General features: G+C 25.0%; 1 protein-coding gene across 1 annotated transcript; it reads left to right on the plus strand.

The window, feature by feature from the left end:
- The first annotated feature begins 7915 nt into the window (after nucleotides 1-7915).
- On the plus strand, nucleotides 7916-15868 carry LOC114120752 (pickpocket protein 19-like). The gene is made up of 10 exons (XM_050197685.1): nucleotides 7916-8106; nucleotides 8406-8568; nucleotides 11051-11199; nucleotides 11275-11379; nucleotides 12487-12553; nucleotides 13226-13505; nucleotides 14148-14207; nucleotides 14290-14437; nucleotides 14520-14617; nucleotides 15505-15868. The coding sequence occupies exons 1-10, from the start codon at nucleotides 7916-7918 to the stop codon at nucleotides 15720-15722; spliced, it is 1479 nt and encodes a 492-aa protein (XP_050053642.1). The 3' UTR covers nucleotides 15723-15868.
- Nucleotides 15869-18455: the final 2587 nt, after the last annotated feature.

Consider the following 18455-nt stretch of genomic DNA (forward strand, 5'->3'; position numbering starts at 1 on the left):
ATCTATTATTATTTCGTATTTAGAATAAAAATGTTTATTTTATTATACAGAATAGCTAAACGCAATGGTTAGGCTAACAACCACAATGGAAATTAAGTGAATCTAATTTTATATTGAAGTCGTTCGACGTCGGGGTGTACATAAATTACTAAAACCGAATAAACCTTTAAAGCACTGTGTAATGCAGTTTCTTGTTACGAAGAAATTTGTACTTACCAAAAAATAAAAATTAAAAGTTCTATTTTTTACCATTTAAAATATATTATTTATTGAAGTCAGGTTATACAGCTAATATTTAGTACAATCAAATTATAATGTATAATACAATGCATATTGTTATTTAACACCATGTTTTTTATATTCAACCGACTATATTATATTTATTAGTTAGTAACACGGTGATAGAATTACATCCAATTCGTATTTTTGTAATATTATTTTAAAACTTATTATCTTAATAATTATTCAAATGTTCATGACTATCTTTTATTTGCATAAACATATATTTGACTGACCGTATTTAATTTACAAGTTTTATAAATAATTTATACATATTACTTATATGTTTTATTAAACTTAGATAAACTAAGATAACTAAGATAAACATTTGAAAATAAAGATCAGCATTAGAGCTTAACGGATTAATTGAACTTGTAATTGTTGGTGGAATAATGAATAAAAATATTAAATAGAATTTTTCTAGTTGTATACCGAGGAACCTTATAAAATAATATTCATAATATTAATAAATATATAAATCTTTATTATTTAAAAATTCACGCATTCAAAAATTATATTTTTACAAAACGCATTCGCTCAGCCAAAGATGTGAAATTAAGCTTATCGGAAAATAGAGAGTTGTCACGAGATTCACAAGGAACATGTGATACACAGCTGGCAAACCGTAAGAAACGTCGTTATATTCTTTAAAGATGGTAAGAGTTGTTATCAGCAGTATGTAAACCGTGCCATACTCCATAATTAAATACACAGGTACACAAAAAAACTTTATACATAGACATTTCCAGTCTTAAATACATCAATATATAATGATAGTATTCGGACCATGCTTTGGTTTGGAATCACTTCCTGATAAAGGCTGTCATGTATAATAATATTATAAATTTATAAGGTAAAATTAAATTTCATTTTAGCTACTCTTCTGCTGTAGAATTTTGAATAATTGATTTTGTGTGCATTTTCATTCAAGGTTTACACAAGAATTATTTATACTATAAACTCGAGAATGGAGAACGAACAAAACATATTTTAAATCAATATTTTATCACATATACTTATATATAATAATAATATGATTCAATGTAGTCATTAGTATAACTTACAATCATATTAATATTGTATTGTAAACGAGTGGAAAAATGTAATTTGCAAAGTAAACCATTATTATTATGTCGATATAATAATATTTTGCGTCCTATAACGTGTACACTGTACAACAGTGTATATGTTTATGTATATTGTAATATTATGTGTAAATCCATATTTCAAGTTTAACAGACAAATGAAAGTTCTCCGTGTATATAAATATAAATTACCAAATAAAGATCGAGATAAACTAAATAAAACATGAATATATAACATATATCTTTAAAATGCACCTTCTCGGATCGCTTCTATGCAAACGCAATGTGAATGAAATAAGAGTTTTTAATATAATTAAAAAAACATACTGAAATATTACTTGATATTATTAAGTGTGATTAAAATAAAAATACTCATTCCTTTTAAATTCATCTGAAAAAAAAATACAAACACTTATTATATTTTTAATGGATTAACGAAAAAAATCTTGACTCTATAATATAATATTATAGAGTATACAAAAAAAAAAAACGATGGCGATGATTTTATTAAAGAGAATTTTTCCATCGTTTTTCTGCGAACCGTTAAAACGTTGCCATCGTAATACCTGAGTTAAAAAGCTAAAAAAAAATCCTATAGACGGATGAACTTTACTATAATACACACATACTTATTTATTTGTGTGTTAAGTAAAAAGATTAAAAAATATTTTTGTGATTCACGATCATCTTATAAATATTATCGTCTTGCATATCAGGCTTATCCTTTGTTACATTTTCCATGAACAAGAATTCGATAGATAGAAATCATGTAATTTTATTGATGAAAAAAGAGACTACTTAGTTTAAAAATAAAATATATTTTTTCATTATCATCGAATAGCTTTTTTATAAAAATATCATTAAATTTGAAGTAATTAAATCATTTAGTTAAATACTCTGAGCGGAGCAATTTATGTATTGATTTCATAACTAAGAGGGATTTTCTATGTTTTTAAACATTTACTTTTCTGTCTAAAGATACTATTTTAGTAGAAAAAACATTCCAATTGTTAACATTGAGAGAGATTTCTTTTAGAAAATTGGTTATAATTTGTTCTTTAGTGAGTCAAATGTACAAATTAAAATTATAAAATAAATATGAAAAATTCTGATAATTTTAATATTATAATACTATTATTAAAATAATTGATTGTTAACCATGATTACTAAAAATGTGGAGCATCATTACTCATAACCATTTTCTATCACTTAATGTTTTATCATTGACTAAAATTTTACCCATCTATTGACATGAAATACTCGATGACGAGGTACACAGGTAAACATTGGAACTTTCTGTACAGCAGAGCAGTTGTATATTATACATATTACTTTTTTTCGTTGTATAAGTATTCACATTTTGAAAATTATCAAATTATTTAAAATGAAATTTTATGCTTGATTTAAATACATTTCATTTGGAAATGTGTTACAATATCCCTATAAAATTTTTCTAACATTTAATCTAAAAGTAATTAAATAATATCCTAATACTACTTTTTTATTTAAAAAGTTTTTAAATAAAATAATCTCATTTGTTTAGAATGATTTTTTTGACATGTATATGTCTTATGGCTGGGGGTCATTCTGTTAATTTGTGCGACACCAAGAATGTTACCATTTGAGACGGCGATTGTTTATAGCAACTGGTTGCTATGTAAAAATGTATAAAAAATATATATATATTATTATATTATTAGTTTAATCTAACTATTTTTAACTATTTTTAATTTTTTTTATTTTTACTATTTTTAATTTTTTTTTTTTATTCTAATACCAAATTGACATTGACATTCTTATGTCAGTAGAAACAAGACATATACATGTACCGATGTATCTGCATGTAGTGTAGATTCTCTTTAGTTTTTTCATATACTTACAATGATTATTGAATTTATTAAATTTATTGAATTAAAATAAATTATATAACAGAAGCAGACTTTCCAGTTTTTATAGTACATTTTAATGAGAGTCGGTTTCTGATCACAAAGAACTTGAAGGAAAACAATATATTTTTTAGTGAAAATACTTCATATATATTATATACGGTATGCGATGCACACATAACTTTTTATGGACATGTACAACATTTATAAAAAAAAAAAAATTATTTGTTTTTATAAGAGGTTAATTTATTGTTCCAAGCTCCTCTCCGACCAACTTTAATCAATGTCGAAGAGATTCCAATTATTACAGTTTTGACGAAATAAAATTTTTATTGTTTTAACGAGTTTTTAAAATTTTTTGTAGTGCACAAGTATTAATTTTTAAATGGTTGGTGACTGTGTGGTATTAAAAATATAACTCACCTTCATCTGTTCCAAAATACACATTCCTTCATTCCTTGTCAAACGGTAAATGGAACAATTATTCATAGTTTAAGCTGTTAAATGGTTTAAATCTTGTTTTTTTGTTAGCTGGTAGATCAAGGAACCTAGGGAGTACATAATATAGATGCTTACTCGGTAGATCATGAAATATGGTTTTTGATATTTTTTTCAAATTAACTAGAGTATTTTTTTTTTTTCATGATAAATTTATAGAATTTGATGATTCAGGATAAATTTGTAAGTATAATTTAATTTATTAATTTAAATTATTTTTTTCTTAAACTTTTTATTTTAAAATAAATAATACTACCTTATACATTGTTAATACACCTTCAATACATTTTTACCTATTTAAAAACACTTGACAAATGAACGTTTTAATTATAATATATATTTTTTTTTTGTAGACTACAAAATAATTGATTATAATGTAATGATCAATTTAAGATCAAAATAAACAGTACACTTACCAAGACTTCTAATGTAAACGAATTAGCTGAGTCGTGGCTATATATTTTAATATTTTAAACCCAAAGGCACCTATGAACAAAAAAAAAAAAATAAGATTTCTTAATTAAAATAATTAATATCAGGCTCAACTACAAATTAAAACAAAGGAGAACAAAACATAATATTAACATAAAAAATGCATTTAAAGATTGATAATGAATACGTATAATAAAAATGTTTTTAGTAAGTACGTTATTGTTTAACATCAACGTGTACCTATATTGCCTATACACAACGCCGTCATACAAATTAATTGTTATTTAAATAATTTATTATTGCACGGTATAAAAAATAACAATTAAATATTATTAACACAGGGTCAGAGTATTGATGGAAATTTGCTTCTCATTTTGATCGCTTTACTCCAAAGACAAAGTGATACCTATGATAATAAATCCTTTAACATAACCAGATTAAAATATTCACTACATGAAATTACCCTTGTCCTTCCACATAATTTTTTATAAATAACCATAAAAAACATAAATGTTCTTAACTAAACAAAAAACAATGATTCATTGGTTCAACAACAAATTTTTACATTATATAAATCGATTTCTAGGGGCACCTAGGTACTGTAACGTGTAATTATTATACAATAAGTATACAATTAAAAATATACCTTATGCTTAGTCTTATACTTTGACTAGAAAAATACTCACTAAAAAAAAATTAGTTTAAAATTAACGATCAAATAAAAAAAAAATTTAAACCGTTATTGTCTATACTTCTTATAAAAAAATAAAAATAATTTTTGAATATTTATTTCAATATGAGGTAAATTGATAATTTGTTATCGTTGATATTAGTCCGTTATAATCAGAAAAAATGTAATATTCTAGTAACTTATTCAAACTCTTATGCACCGTAATCACGATCGAATAAGAAATGCACATAGAAAAAAATAATATAATAATTTACAATGGATGAATAATTTACTTTGGAATAACAATTATCTAAAAAAAAATGAAAACTAATTACTTAATTTCATAGTAGAAAATAAATTAAAATATAAAAATAAATTAAAAATCCACTGCAAAATAAATACTAAACTTTATTTCCCTAATATAAAAATGTATAAAGCAAATCATCTTAATGAAATCACTTGAAATGGTTATTATTATATTCACTAAATTCCTGGATTCGTTATTAATATTAATATCCTCTAATCAGCTTCCAATGTTTTAATCGACCATTAACCAAATAACAATAAATTACATTTTAATCAAAAAATTTTACTCTATTTTTTTTTTTTGTCAATTAATTCACTTTACTACTTTTTCCAATATCTTGGGTAACATATTTCAAAGTAAAGGAAAATTCTACAGAAAAAATGCTTTATTCGACCGTCAATAATAACGCACACTCACTCATTATAGGTAGTTCGAATTATTGGTATCTACAAAAAAATAGGCTAAACTTATAAGATGTAATATGAAATTATAACATATTATATACCTATTGCTTTTAAATATAATATTATTATATTTAAATATATTATTATCCAATCGTGACAGTAAAATGAAATTATTTTGCGTTTTTATAACATTTGTTATTTTTTCAAGCGTCGGTTTTAAAAGTGCTCGGTGAAACGCATCAATCAAAATCCGTAAGTAGAAAAAAAATATCTTCAAAGTATATATTAATATCTTTGTACACTATAAATTTATTATTTTTACTATACAAACGAATTTTCTTTGCCGGAAAAAGAGACAGAAAAGTATAGCATTGTACGTGCATAATAAAAATAATAATAGTATATTATGCATCTTACACCATAAACTTATGTTGTCACGTACTATAAAATGTATAGGTTATGGTAATGTATATCTATATAATTTTATAAATCATATTATATGCCTATACCGAAATGTATATGACGGAAGTTCGATAGGGAAAATTCAACAATAAAATATAATATGAATATAACTTGATATATTATAATATAATATTTATATAAAACCGTTTTAAGCACACTACGTATAATTATGATTTTGAAAAGGTTTTTTTGCTATGTTATATATATATATATATCATAGATTAGCAATAAACCGATAGACGACAGTCTTAAAATTTATATTTGTCGTCACGATGATGAGCGCCAAACAGACGTCTGTGTCCAGAAGAGTGGAACTAGTCCGGTTCCGGAAAAAATCGCTTCGCGCATCCAGCGTAAAACGTCACGCGAACGTATGGAAAAATATTTTGGATGACATTTGCGATCAGTGTTCGCTGCACGGCCTCAATCACATTATTCGGGATGATCGGAGTACTGGTGAAAAGTCAGTATTCGAGTCAAAAAAAAAAAAAGAAAAGTGTTAAAATCAGTATTTTTTTTTTTTTTAACCTAACCTAACTCAGTAGTAGTAATAGGGTAGGTGCTTTTTACAATAAGTATAAAGTTAAAAAATACGTATAATGTATACATAACTCGGTTTAAATAATATGAAATTTTTATTAATTTTAATTTTTTTAATTTTTAATTCACCTATACCTATAGTTGGATTAAGTAAAAAAAAATATTTAAAAAATATATTTATTTGGTAAATTATCTGGGTACTTTGTACATTATTTATTGTATGACTGAATGAATGAAGTACATACTTATTGACAATATTAACGATTTAATAATTATTTAATAAATAATATTTATATTAATTCGTTTTTTTTTAAATTATGTCTTTGTTTTTGCTTCTTGAACAACTGATGCATGTATAAGTATAATTAAATGATTTTAAATGTTAAAAGATGAAAAATTATTGACCTCTTTATACCGACATAATCATTTTACGGTTATAGTATCTAGGTATCTTTACGTTTAATGGTGTATCTAAATTACCGTATTAACAAGACTTAATATTTTATCCACAGCATGCAATTTAACAGAATAAATTATTTGGGTAATGTATTCAATATACATTTACCTATTTTATTAATATGTATAAGGTCGAGTTTACCCTGTTAAATGTATACATTACCCGTTTTTGTATCTTACTTGTACAAAGCATGGATTTAAATTATCAAAAAAACAAGATAAAAGCCTCTAAAAAATGCAACTTTATGTCCAAATTTTATCATTACAAAACATTATTGACTCATAATGTTAAATGATAATCATTAAACAAAATCCTATTTATGTTATTTAAATACAGTAGTGTCGTGCTAATCTGAAGGGGATTAGGAAGGGGTCGTTCGGATTATCTATGACTTTTTATAAAATTTAAAATTTAAGTTTAAATTTTTAATTCATTTGTGTTTAAGTTGTTTGAGTACAAAAAACACTAATAAATGATCACATTTTTTTTTTAATTAATTAAAATACATTATTATTTGAAATTATTTGAAATTATATACATACACATTTCTTATTAAAATATTCTATATATTTTTTTTGGATACTAGTCTTTAGGGTTAGGTTAGGTAATGGAAATAAAAATAACAACATTTTATAAAAAGTTAAGATAATGGTTTTTATTTTAGAGATGAACCAAATACGGGTATATATCCATTTTATGAAACCTAAGCTCAACTTATAAATTTCTACTATTACACTATAATTATGTAAAATGTATATATTTATAAATTATTATAAATATTAAATACGTATTTAAACGATAGGATTGTAATAAAATAAAACCATCAAATCATCTTAATAAATACATATTTTATTCACTTTCCGGGAATCGCAATATTTACAGAGTTTTTTGGACAATGACTGTTATGTGTGCTATCCTGTTTGCCACTTACGCGATCTTTGAATCATGGAAGACATACAACAAGAGTTCGATTGATACAGTGGTTGAGACGACTTTTTTAAGCTACACTGACATAGCATTTCCGATGTTGGTGATATGTGACAGTTCAAGGGTGGACTGGAAACGAGTAACGCAATTGACAGAACGGTAATATCACTAATTTGCTATAAATTGGGTAATTACTTAAAATATTTAAATAAGTTAAAAAAAGTGTATGATAATTAATGATCTAATAATCGGGCTACAACTTGATTCCGCAAAATTACAAATTAATTATTAATTGTTATATACACGATTCTGATTGATAATAAATAAAGCATTAAACACCAAAAAAAATGTGTGAAAAGAAATATTCAAATACATACAAAATCCTACATGTGTATAAATAGTTATAAAAATCTTCATCGTTCGCTATTCATTTGTTGTTTTTATAACAAAATGTTTAGAGACTTGCCGGGAATCGATTCAAACTTGTTACCTGTTGTAAGAAAGGTGTTGAAAACTTTCTCGGTACTGTCCTATGGAGATTTCGATGATTTTGAAGAGCTATATAACGTGACAGAACTTTCCAAGATCAACCATTTAAACCTTACTGAGCTATTATTGAAGGTAGTTAACAAAATGTTATTTTACGTTTTCTAATGCCGAGTTTGGACAATACAGTGCAGTTTTGTAATTTTTTGTACATATTATTATATGTAGCTAACAAAAAATAGCGATAACATGTTTCAACATAAATTTAACTTTATAGACAACATATAGTGAGGACCCGGATTTATACTAATATAAAGTTGTTTCGCCGTTTCGCATATTACTAAATCGTGTGTTGAATGTAAATCTTATTTCAACTCACCGTGTACTAAATCTAATACAATGCCCAGCTATAATAAATAAAGAATTGAAAAACGACATCAAAAGTGTGACAAATTCCTGATAAAATTTAGCACAATATGTAAAAATAACCAATAATAATAATCAAGTTTACAATATTACTTATAAATCTGATTATTGATCTTAATTTTATTCAATCATCAATTAAAACAATTTGTATTAAACTTGAAAAAATAAAGATAAATTATTATATATTTCAATTAAATTCTAGATAGGTACAATGTTATTTTATTTAACAAAATTAATAACTTCTATATTATTGTATAAGACAATAAACATTCTATGTTTTTGTTCGTTATTTATTACATTTGTGTTATTAAATAAGCGTATATAGAATCTAGGTAACCTAATGTACTGCTACTGTATGGCCTGTCGAGTGTCGTTATGTATCTTAAGCCTATATTTTGAGTTCCGTCATCGCCGTAGTGAGTACATCGCGTTTCCTCGTTTTTTTATCAATCAGGAAACCAAATTCAAAAAACGTTAAGTGTGGTGGACTAGACAGGTGACTCAGATCACATTTATATTAGACTTCATATTTCTTTTGTACCACCACTTTTATATTTTATTACCAGCAAATATTGTCCAGTAGTATTATATACATATATATTTATTTGTTATTGAATTGTTTTACTTAATATGCGTATCAATAGAAAGTTTCATTATTACCATAATACGTGCATCGTTCAACTATTGTCTTTTAATATAATCACTCATTTCTACTACGTTTTTTCTCTCTGTACACTTTTTAATTTTTAGATATAGTTTACTGTTTACTACAAGCGTAAAACCAAAGATATTTTTTCTTAAGACTATGTTGTTTCAAAAAATAATTTTGTAGTTTTGTCATTCTAACATGGAGTTGGGGACAGAAGGAGTTTAAACACAGAATATAACCAAGGCAATATACAGTAAGAGAAGGTAAAGCTTTTAGGAACCCAATTCTTAAGAAATAATGCAGTAAATGCATTGAATTGATGTTTTTCTTCTTAGAATATGGATTTACTGATTTTACTGCATGTTTACTTATTATTTTACCTGAATTCTAGAATATCTTTGAAATAATCATCAATGTTCAAGGTGTAAATAGTGGTTTTACTACATTTTATAAAAAAAAAAACGGGATAGTTCAATTAATAAAAATATTATATAATCTCACTTTTCACTATTTAGGAGTAACTGCCTTTCTAGGTACCAAACCAGAATAAACAACAAACAAACTAAATATATACACTTTTGAAAGAAAATACATCATTATTCTAGCATCATAAAATTAATGTTTATTCATAGGGGTGTTTCACAAGTAATGACTCAAGTATAAAACTGCAAATACAACTGTGGTCTGTGATATAATAAATCTAGTCACTTCTTTAAATATCTACGAATTTTCATTGATGAAAACCTAAAATATGATGATAAATAAATTTATTCATTTTAATTATATAAATAGTATATTTATATAATATGTAAATTAATTAAAACTAACAGATTTAGCACTTATTTAATCAACTTATCATTTTTTGCAATCTTGAAGTAACTCGAGAATCACTACCCAGATTTATTTTAAATAAGCCTACAATTTATTATACTTCTAACTCATATAAAGAATAAAATATTCTAAACTATAAATCATTATATTTAAAAATTCATATTAACTAACGTATAATGTGAATGATGAGATTGCCGTTACCAGTCATAATTAATTTACTCAACATAAATCATAGTATAATGTTATTTTAACTAAACTGAGAACAATTTATGGAAAACATTATCATAAATAAACTTTCATTCAATTTTGCCCTAATTATAGTTCGAGTATAATTAATTTAAAAATATGTAAAAAAATAATATCAATACCTTATTTTATTATGCTATTACTAATATCAATATTACATAATATGTAAATTGTAAATCTATCAGATCAACTTAATTTTATATTATTAATTTAATGTAGTTAATACCTTAATTAATTTTTATACTATTCTGGATTTAGAATTTCTCTCCTTTTATTATACAGCCATCAGATTTTATCAGATTTTGAGAAGATCCATCATTGTAAATTATACTAAATACTATTTATTTTATTTTGTAAAATTTGTTTAATGCAATGAAAAATATTATTATTTTTATCAGCACAATATTACGATATTTTCTGTTAAATAGATTTTGTTACAATATTATCAAACAATGTATTATACAGGTGATGAGGCCGTGCGACGATGTATTTCTTCCGGAAGGTTGCTGGTGGAATTTCAAACAGGTAAATTGTTGTGAGATATTCGAGTTACAGCGCACTGAATTTGGGCTGTGCCATTCGTTTAATTCCGATTTTTCCGAATATGGCAGAGTGTAAGTATATCTATTCATAAAGTAATAATATTTGTACAACTTTATAATTTACCATTAATATATTATTCTTTGTAGAAGAGTCGGTGAAAACTCTGGTCTTATCGGGACGTATTGGCAAACCGAGTCCGGTGAATTCCGACCTAGAAAGTCAAGCGATAAGGGTCAATGGTCGGGTATCAGGTAAAATGATTGGGTTACTGACAGAAAACGTTTTATTTATGTGAATCAAAAAATAGAAGATATCATTTTGAATACGTCTTTATGCATACTTCTTTTGTGTAAATGAATGTTCTCTAACATACTATTTAAGTGAATACACAACTTCAGAATTTACTTTTCCAATTAACTACAGAGTTAATTTGTAATCGAGGAATTGAATATATATTAGAAACTAAATAAAACATAATTGAATAATTTTTAATTGTTTACAGTTGTTATCAACATTTAATGCTTAAAATTATTAATCAAACGCCCTTAAAATACTGGAACTAAAATTTATATTTATAAGCTTCTATTTCATTTATTTGGCTCTTTTTTATCTTACAGATGAATATTAACAACATTTTTTAACCATATTAATTCTTTTTTACGTTTAGAGTAAATAATGTTAAGGTTAATATTAAAATTACAATTAGTATTTGATACTATTACAGTATTACACTGTCCGCTAATCAACTCAATGATGATGCTTTTGCTGGAAAACAAATTATTACAACTTTAAAAAAAATATTATTATTTATAATTATTTACAATGGTGATTAGTGATAACCTACTAGTTACCATACAGTTCCATTAACAATATTGTATTTATTATCTTTATCGCTATATAAATACAACAATATAAAACATTAAAATTGACAACGTTGCTCGAAAAGTCATCTATAATTGTCAAAACTTTAGTTACAAAATAGTATTTTTTTTTAATCACCAATAATAATTACAATTGTGTTAAACATACAGTAAAGTGTTTGCAGGCCTACAGAGTCTAACAAAGTTTAGCAGTGTGTTTGACTATTTAAATATTAATTTAATTAATTTAAAACTAGTATCTACCTTAAATTCATATGAAGTTAATTGCCATTGAAGGAATTTCACATACACGATGTATAATATAATTATAAAATTGATTGGAAATAAAACAGAGGAGGTTTGATATAGGTTAGGTAAGGTTAAAGCATTTAATGACACAAACGATGATATATAATATTTTGTATTCTGTTTGTTTTATTTTACTTCCGTATAATTACTTATGTGTTAAATGTGATGAACATTTTGTTGTTGGCACAGAGCTCACATTTCGCCAATTACACCAGAACAAGTAGCTCCTAATGTAAACGCTAAACCGTCAATACGGGTAAGTATATTGCAATTATTATTATTATAATCTATAGTTCCGTATTTTTATAAATGAAATATAATATTTATTTGTATCATTGATTTGATATATTCTAGCCACAAATACATTTTTTTTGTGTTGTCTTAGTTTTTTTTTTTGCACTTAAGTCATACGTGTAATTTATCTTAATAGATTTATTAAACTTAATGACTAAAACTATTTAAAAGAACTAATAAATTAGATTTTTAAAACGATTTAAAAATTAAAATCAAAATATTGAAATGATTTTTCATAGAAATAAATGGAGAGCGTTTAAGCTATTGAATTAATATGTTACGACTGTTAATCAATGGTTAGTATAACAAAACAAACAATTGAACATTCACCTAAAATACATCAAAATGACGGTTATTAACCTATTAGGGTATACGTATAAGTATTTTTTCTATAACCAACTTGACTACTCAAACTAAATTTTTCAATATACAACGTGAGAAAATGTTTTGTGAATGTATCGATTGGAAAATATAATAATTAATAAGTCGACATGTTTTCATATTTTGATTGAATTATTTTATTTTATTTTTTAGTTATTTTGTATACAAAAATTTTGTAGAGGTAATTAAAATATGTATTACATTTTATTATATCTATGGTATAATTCTTACAATCATTATGGCATTCTAACAGATATTGATGGGTGAACCCAGAGGCGCTCCGCTTGGATCAGATATGGTCGTGATGGCTGGAAACTTTGGAAATATTAACGTGTGGGGAGATCGAATATATAACACACATAGAACTAAAAAACTGAAGCCGAAGCAGAGAAATTGTTACTTCGGCGATGAGAGTTCAACTGGGATGGGTACGAATTATTACCTAAGACGGAATTGCAGAACGGCATGTTACTTGTTTCACATGATTAATCATTGTGGTTGTTATGTAGAAGCAATGTTCGGCCTCATGAAACGTAAGATTCTCTGCTACTAAATTATTTTATGCAGTTGATATATAAATAGGGCAAGATAACGTGCAAACTAGAATAAAATGACCACCATCCATCCATCCAGAATCAAATAATTAAAAACGTTGTACCTCTTTTTGACTGAGTACACTAAAATTTGCAAAAAAAACCACTGGTTACCTAAAACTGATTTTAAAAAAATAGTGAACTTAAGTATGATTTTAATCACTTTTCTAAGTCATTAAATTTTCTATATATATTTTGAAGTTGATTTTCACTTTTTATCTGAACCAATATCAAATATCAGGCTTAATTGTGTGTTTTCAATTGTATTACCCATTTAGAAGTTTTTTTTTAAGAGTATTCCGATTTTAAATGAATAAATTTTTTAAAATTCATAGGTCATAACTCATAAGGAATATATAGTTCTAATTTATAAATGATTTTGTGACTAAATGCTATTTTTTTAAGAATTAAAGAAAGTGCCTCACCAGTATTAGAGATGCGTGCACTGACGTAAATCGATATTGTCTGTCATAATATTTTTGTCAACGTCGTGAAAACATATACTAATATAACATAGTATATGATGACGCAGTCAACTAAAATACATCAATTAATTTAAAGTATTTTCTTTTTTTCTGTAAGAAAACGACACGTTACGGCCGTGTAATGCGGAGGATTTATTGTGTTTATCAAAAAAAAACCGTAAGTTTGTGTTACGGAGTTCAATGAAATCATATTCGAAATAAAATTATTATAACTATTGTATAATATCTGCGCGTTTTAGAATATTTCAACAATTACATACCCTTCGAACAGCCATCGTTTTTCATGAAAGATAAGCCTGGATTAAAATGCGAATGTATGCCGGATTGTATCCACCAAATGTATATACCAGAATTAACCATTGCCGAACATACTGTCTCAACAATAGAGTAAGCGAATTTATAATTTTTATAAAAGGTACAAAGGTAGCTATAATAGTTAAGTCATTATTGATGATCGTTGCTGTTTCAGTAATTCCTCATCTTCCATACTCATCGATTTACACTTTAAACAGAGCGCATGCATACTGTACAGATCTGACTTGATCCTCGGATGGCTTGATTTATTGGGTATGTATCTTTTTATTTAATTACATTTTTACATGATACTGTATTTTCCGTTATGGAATATCGTGAAAATTTCACAATGAAATTACATTTAAAATAAATTTACTAAAAAATCAAACTATATAATTATTAAACCTTTTACATTTTTGTTATTTATTCTTATTTTTTTATTCTATCATAATTTATAAGTATATTATAAGTATTATTTTATTTTTAAAATGTGTAATTGCAAAAATGTTTGTTTAATTTATCAATTTATAAAGTATTACACTAACAGAGAAGACAGAATAATAATATGATGTAAAATTATAATGAAAATTAAATTATAATATGTTTATGTTTATGTCTATTTTTATATCACATAATTTACAAAATAATACTAAAAAAGTTAAAATTTATACCGCTAAAAAATCAATATTATTTTAATTTAAATAATCAGCTATTAATTAATGTACAGTTATTATACTTACATAGAAATGTTTTTATTACTAATCATTTTAAACATAATGCCAATTACCAAGGTTTATGTTGAAGTTTGAAATTTGTCACAAAAAATGTAATAAAAACTTTTCAGCTGTTTAAATTTAAACATAGATAAAAGTGCATAGTGACGAAGTTATAACAAGCTTTATGACTGACTAAATTTTAACGAGCTGAAATCAGATTATTAGTTAATTAACTGGTAACCAATAACTTAACAACTTAACGACTGAATAACAATATTGAACGTTTAATGAAAATTTAGTGGAAGAATAATATGTCATTTATTGAATAACGTGTTATTGTTTCATTAAATATTATATAAACGTTCATGCAACCCGACATAAAAACTTCACTGAGTATCGTTTGGGAAATTTATTCTTTTAAAACGTGCTTTTTTCAATTCACAGTGTCATTTGGTGGTTGTGCCGGTCTGTTCTTAGGCGGTTCGCTGTTAAGTTTCATTGAACTCATATATTTTTTAACGTGGAGAGTTTACTACCATTGGCGCAGAACACCACTGAAATCAGATAAATCCAAAAATAAGAAAAAAGCAAAAGGACGTCGAATTGTAACGGACACTTGGACAATGGATGATTGCACGAACAGTAAAACATCCATACCATAATATCTTCTATGTGAAAATAAAAAAAAACTTATAATAGTATAAACCTATAATCATTTACCTTTGCACAATATTATATTGATTTATTAGTAGTATTATTATGTTTTATATTAAACAGTTTTAAAATAATATGTCATTTTAATACTTTATGCATCGATCGATTACGAAGTATATTATTTAACCTGTCTACATTGACAAGCTAACCATCGAACAGGAAATGTCATTACATTTTTATGTCAATTCACTGAAAATTAGACCACTTGACTGAAATTACATTAAACCAACATTATTGTTAACATTTTACTAATGTAAAAAAGATGGAATCTTTTCGACGTATTGTAATATTATAGCTATAGTAAAATAAGTAAAATATCAACGGATTCGTGCTCAAACAATATCAAAAAAGATTAAGATTAAGATTTAGGCTTAAGCTACAATATATGCATAATAATACTATATGATTGTATTGATATATGGATGATATAGACATGGCTTACGAAGACTTAGGCTTTGCTGATCTATTTCAAATACAATAAAATATAATATATTATATAATAGATATTTTATTAATTTAATACTTATACTCGTATATACTTTCCTTGGTCGTCGTCTACCAAGAATAATATTATGCCATAAAGTCTAAAATATTCAAAAAATTTCAAGTTGGTATTAATAGATTTGAATTCAACAACAATTATTATATATCGATATATCGTGAACAATGATTTGGCAAACAATGGTGTAACTAAGGTTTGTATTAAGTGGTTTTTGAATTTCAAAAAATTCTCTTGAAATGTTTTTTCAGTTTTACGAGCAAAACGCAGATAAAATATACGCCACACACATTAAACGTACTTATTACGTAAACAATGTATGTATAACAAATTATAACGTCTGAAACTCTGAAATTTAAACACAAATTACCCTTAGAACTTTAAAAAACATAATATCAAATGTATGGTAGTTGCACTATTGATTGCAGCTATCGTGTATGAAATGAAAAGAAAAATCAAGACGTATACACAAGAAAAGTCACATACGAAGATGAAATATAATATGATTGTGTGTAGTCAACTTAATCTTAAGTCCTATAAAAACCCTGTTTACATCTATGGGTTTTTGGAGAGAGAAAATATATTTAAGTTGTCTGACACCTTAAAAATATAATAGTAGATATACATAACTTCTGTAATCTATGTAGTATGATACCAGAAATTACATTTGCTAACAAAATAGGTTAAAACGCTTTTATATTCTAACACATAGTAGCGTGTGAGTGAGAGCAAATATCACATTGTGTGATGAAGTCTTGTAAATTGTGAAATTTTAAGTTAAAAATACAATTCGCATTAAGATAACAATATCTCTGTAAGAGTTGTTTAATAATTATACCAGTAAAGTGTGAATAAAAAGCATAATTATTTTGTTTCTTGTTCGATGAAAAGACTAAAAAAACACAGGTCATTAAAAAAATAATAACGTAAAATACAAAACACTATTAAGTAAAATAAAACAAATTTAAACTATGAAAATGTAAAATCACTGCTTAATGGTCGCCGATTAAAATATTTAAATATTCTCTAAATCAAGAGATGAAGTCATTCGATGAATGAACCAATAACTCGATTTTGATATAAATTAGTTTGGAGATTACTTCAATTCTGAAAAAGATATAGGCTCTTTTTTATTATTATTAAATCAATTCCTAAGAGAGTAAAACTTAATAATTACCACTTTAATATGATTGTAAGTTAACTGAGTGGATATAAATTTCAGATTTGAAGAGTCTGATGATTTTATATTATATAAAAATCGTTAAATAAACTTTTTATTGAGTTGCAGTGTTTGTATGAAAATTGATATTTATATGGTAAAATGGTAAAATTTACTCGATACTCGATGATAGTGATATAATTCTTAAATACAAATTAATAAATCACGTATTTTGGCACTTTTTAGAAATGAAATGAATAAAAAGTGAAAAAGGATGCTAAAGTTTGAGTTTTTAATGATGATTTTGATTACGAATATTTTTACTATTTTATAAATAAATATTAATGAATTTAGAAAACAAAATTGTTTTATTTTTAATTTTACAAAGGTAGTATTATATTATTAAATTTAGTAGTTGAATTTTTGTTTATCTTGTTATCAATCACCATTACCAAATTATTAATATCAAAAAGAAGCCGTGGTAAATAGATATAGTGTGATTATATACCAGAAAAAATAGATCAACTAATTATTAGTATTAATTGATTCTAAGTATAGTATAGTGTAGTATAGTATATATAACATGTATATATCTTTAATAACATTTTTAAACATTTGTTTATTTTTAATTGTATTACTATAAGTTATAATACGCACATTTTATTATTTTCAACCTAATCAGAGTCATTTCAATTTATAAAATGTGGTTAAGCTAGACGAAAATCATATGTATTAAATATTGACAGATGAAAATAAAACAACGGATTTCCTAAAAATAATATGATAATATATTATACTATGTAATTACAAAAAAATAACTTATTTATTTTAAGTTTAAATATGAAAATATTTATACTTGATAAATCAAATTTTAATAAATAATATTTTTTCGTAAAAAGTGAATGGAATTCTATTCTTATTGCTGTTCATATATTATTACGAGTATACTAATACTATGTTATGATGTATTTATGATCATCGGACTGTCGTTATAAGTAATATATATCAAATAATTTTATGACG

This window comes from Aphis gossypii, chromosome 1 (genome assembly GCF_020184175.1).
Source record: "Aphis gossypii isolate Hap1 chromosome 1, ASM2018417v2, whole genome shotgun sequence".
Lineage (NCBI taxonomy): Eukaryota > Metazoa > Arthropoda > Insecta > Hemiptera > Aphididae > Aphis > Aphis gossypii.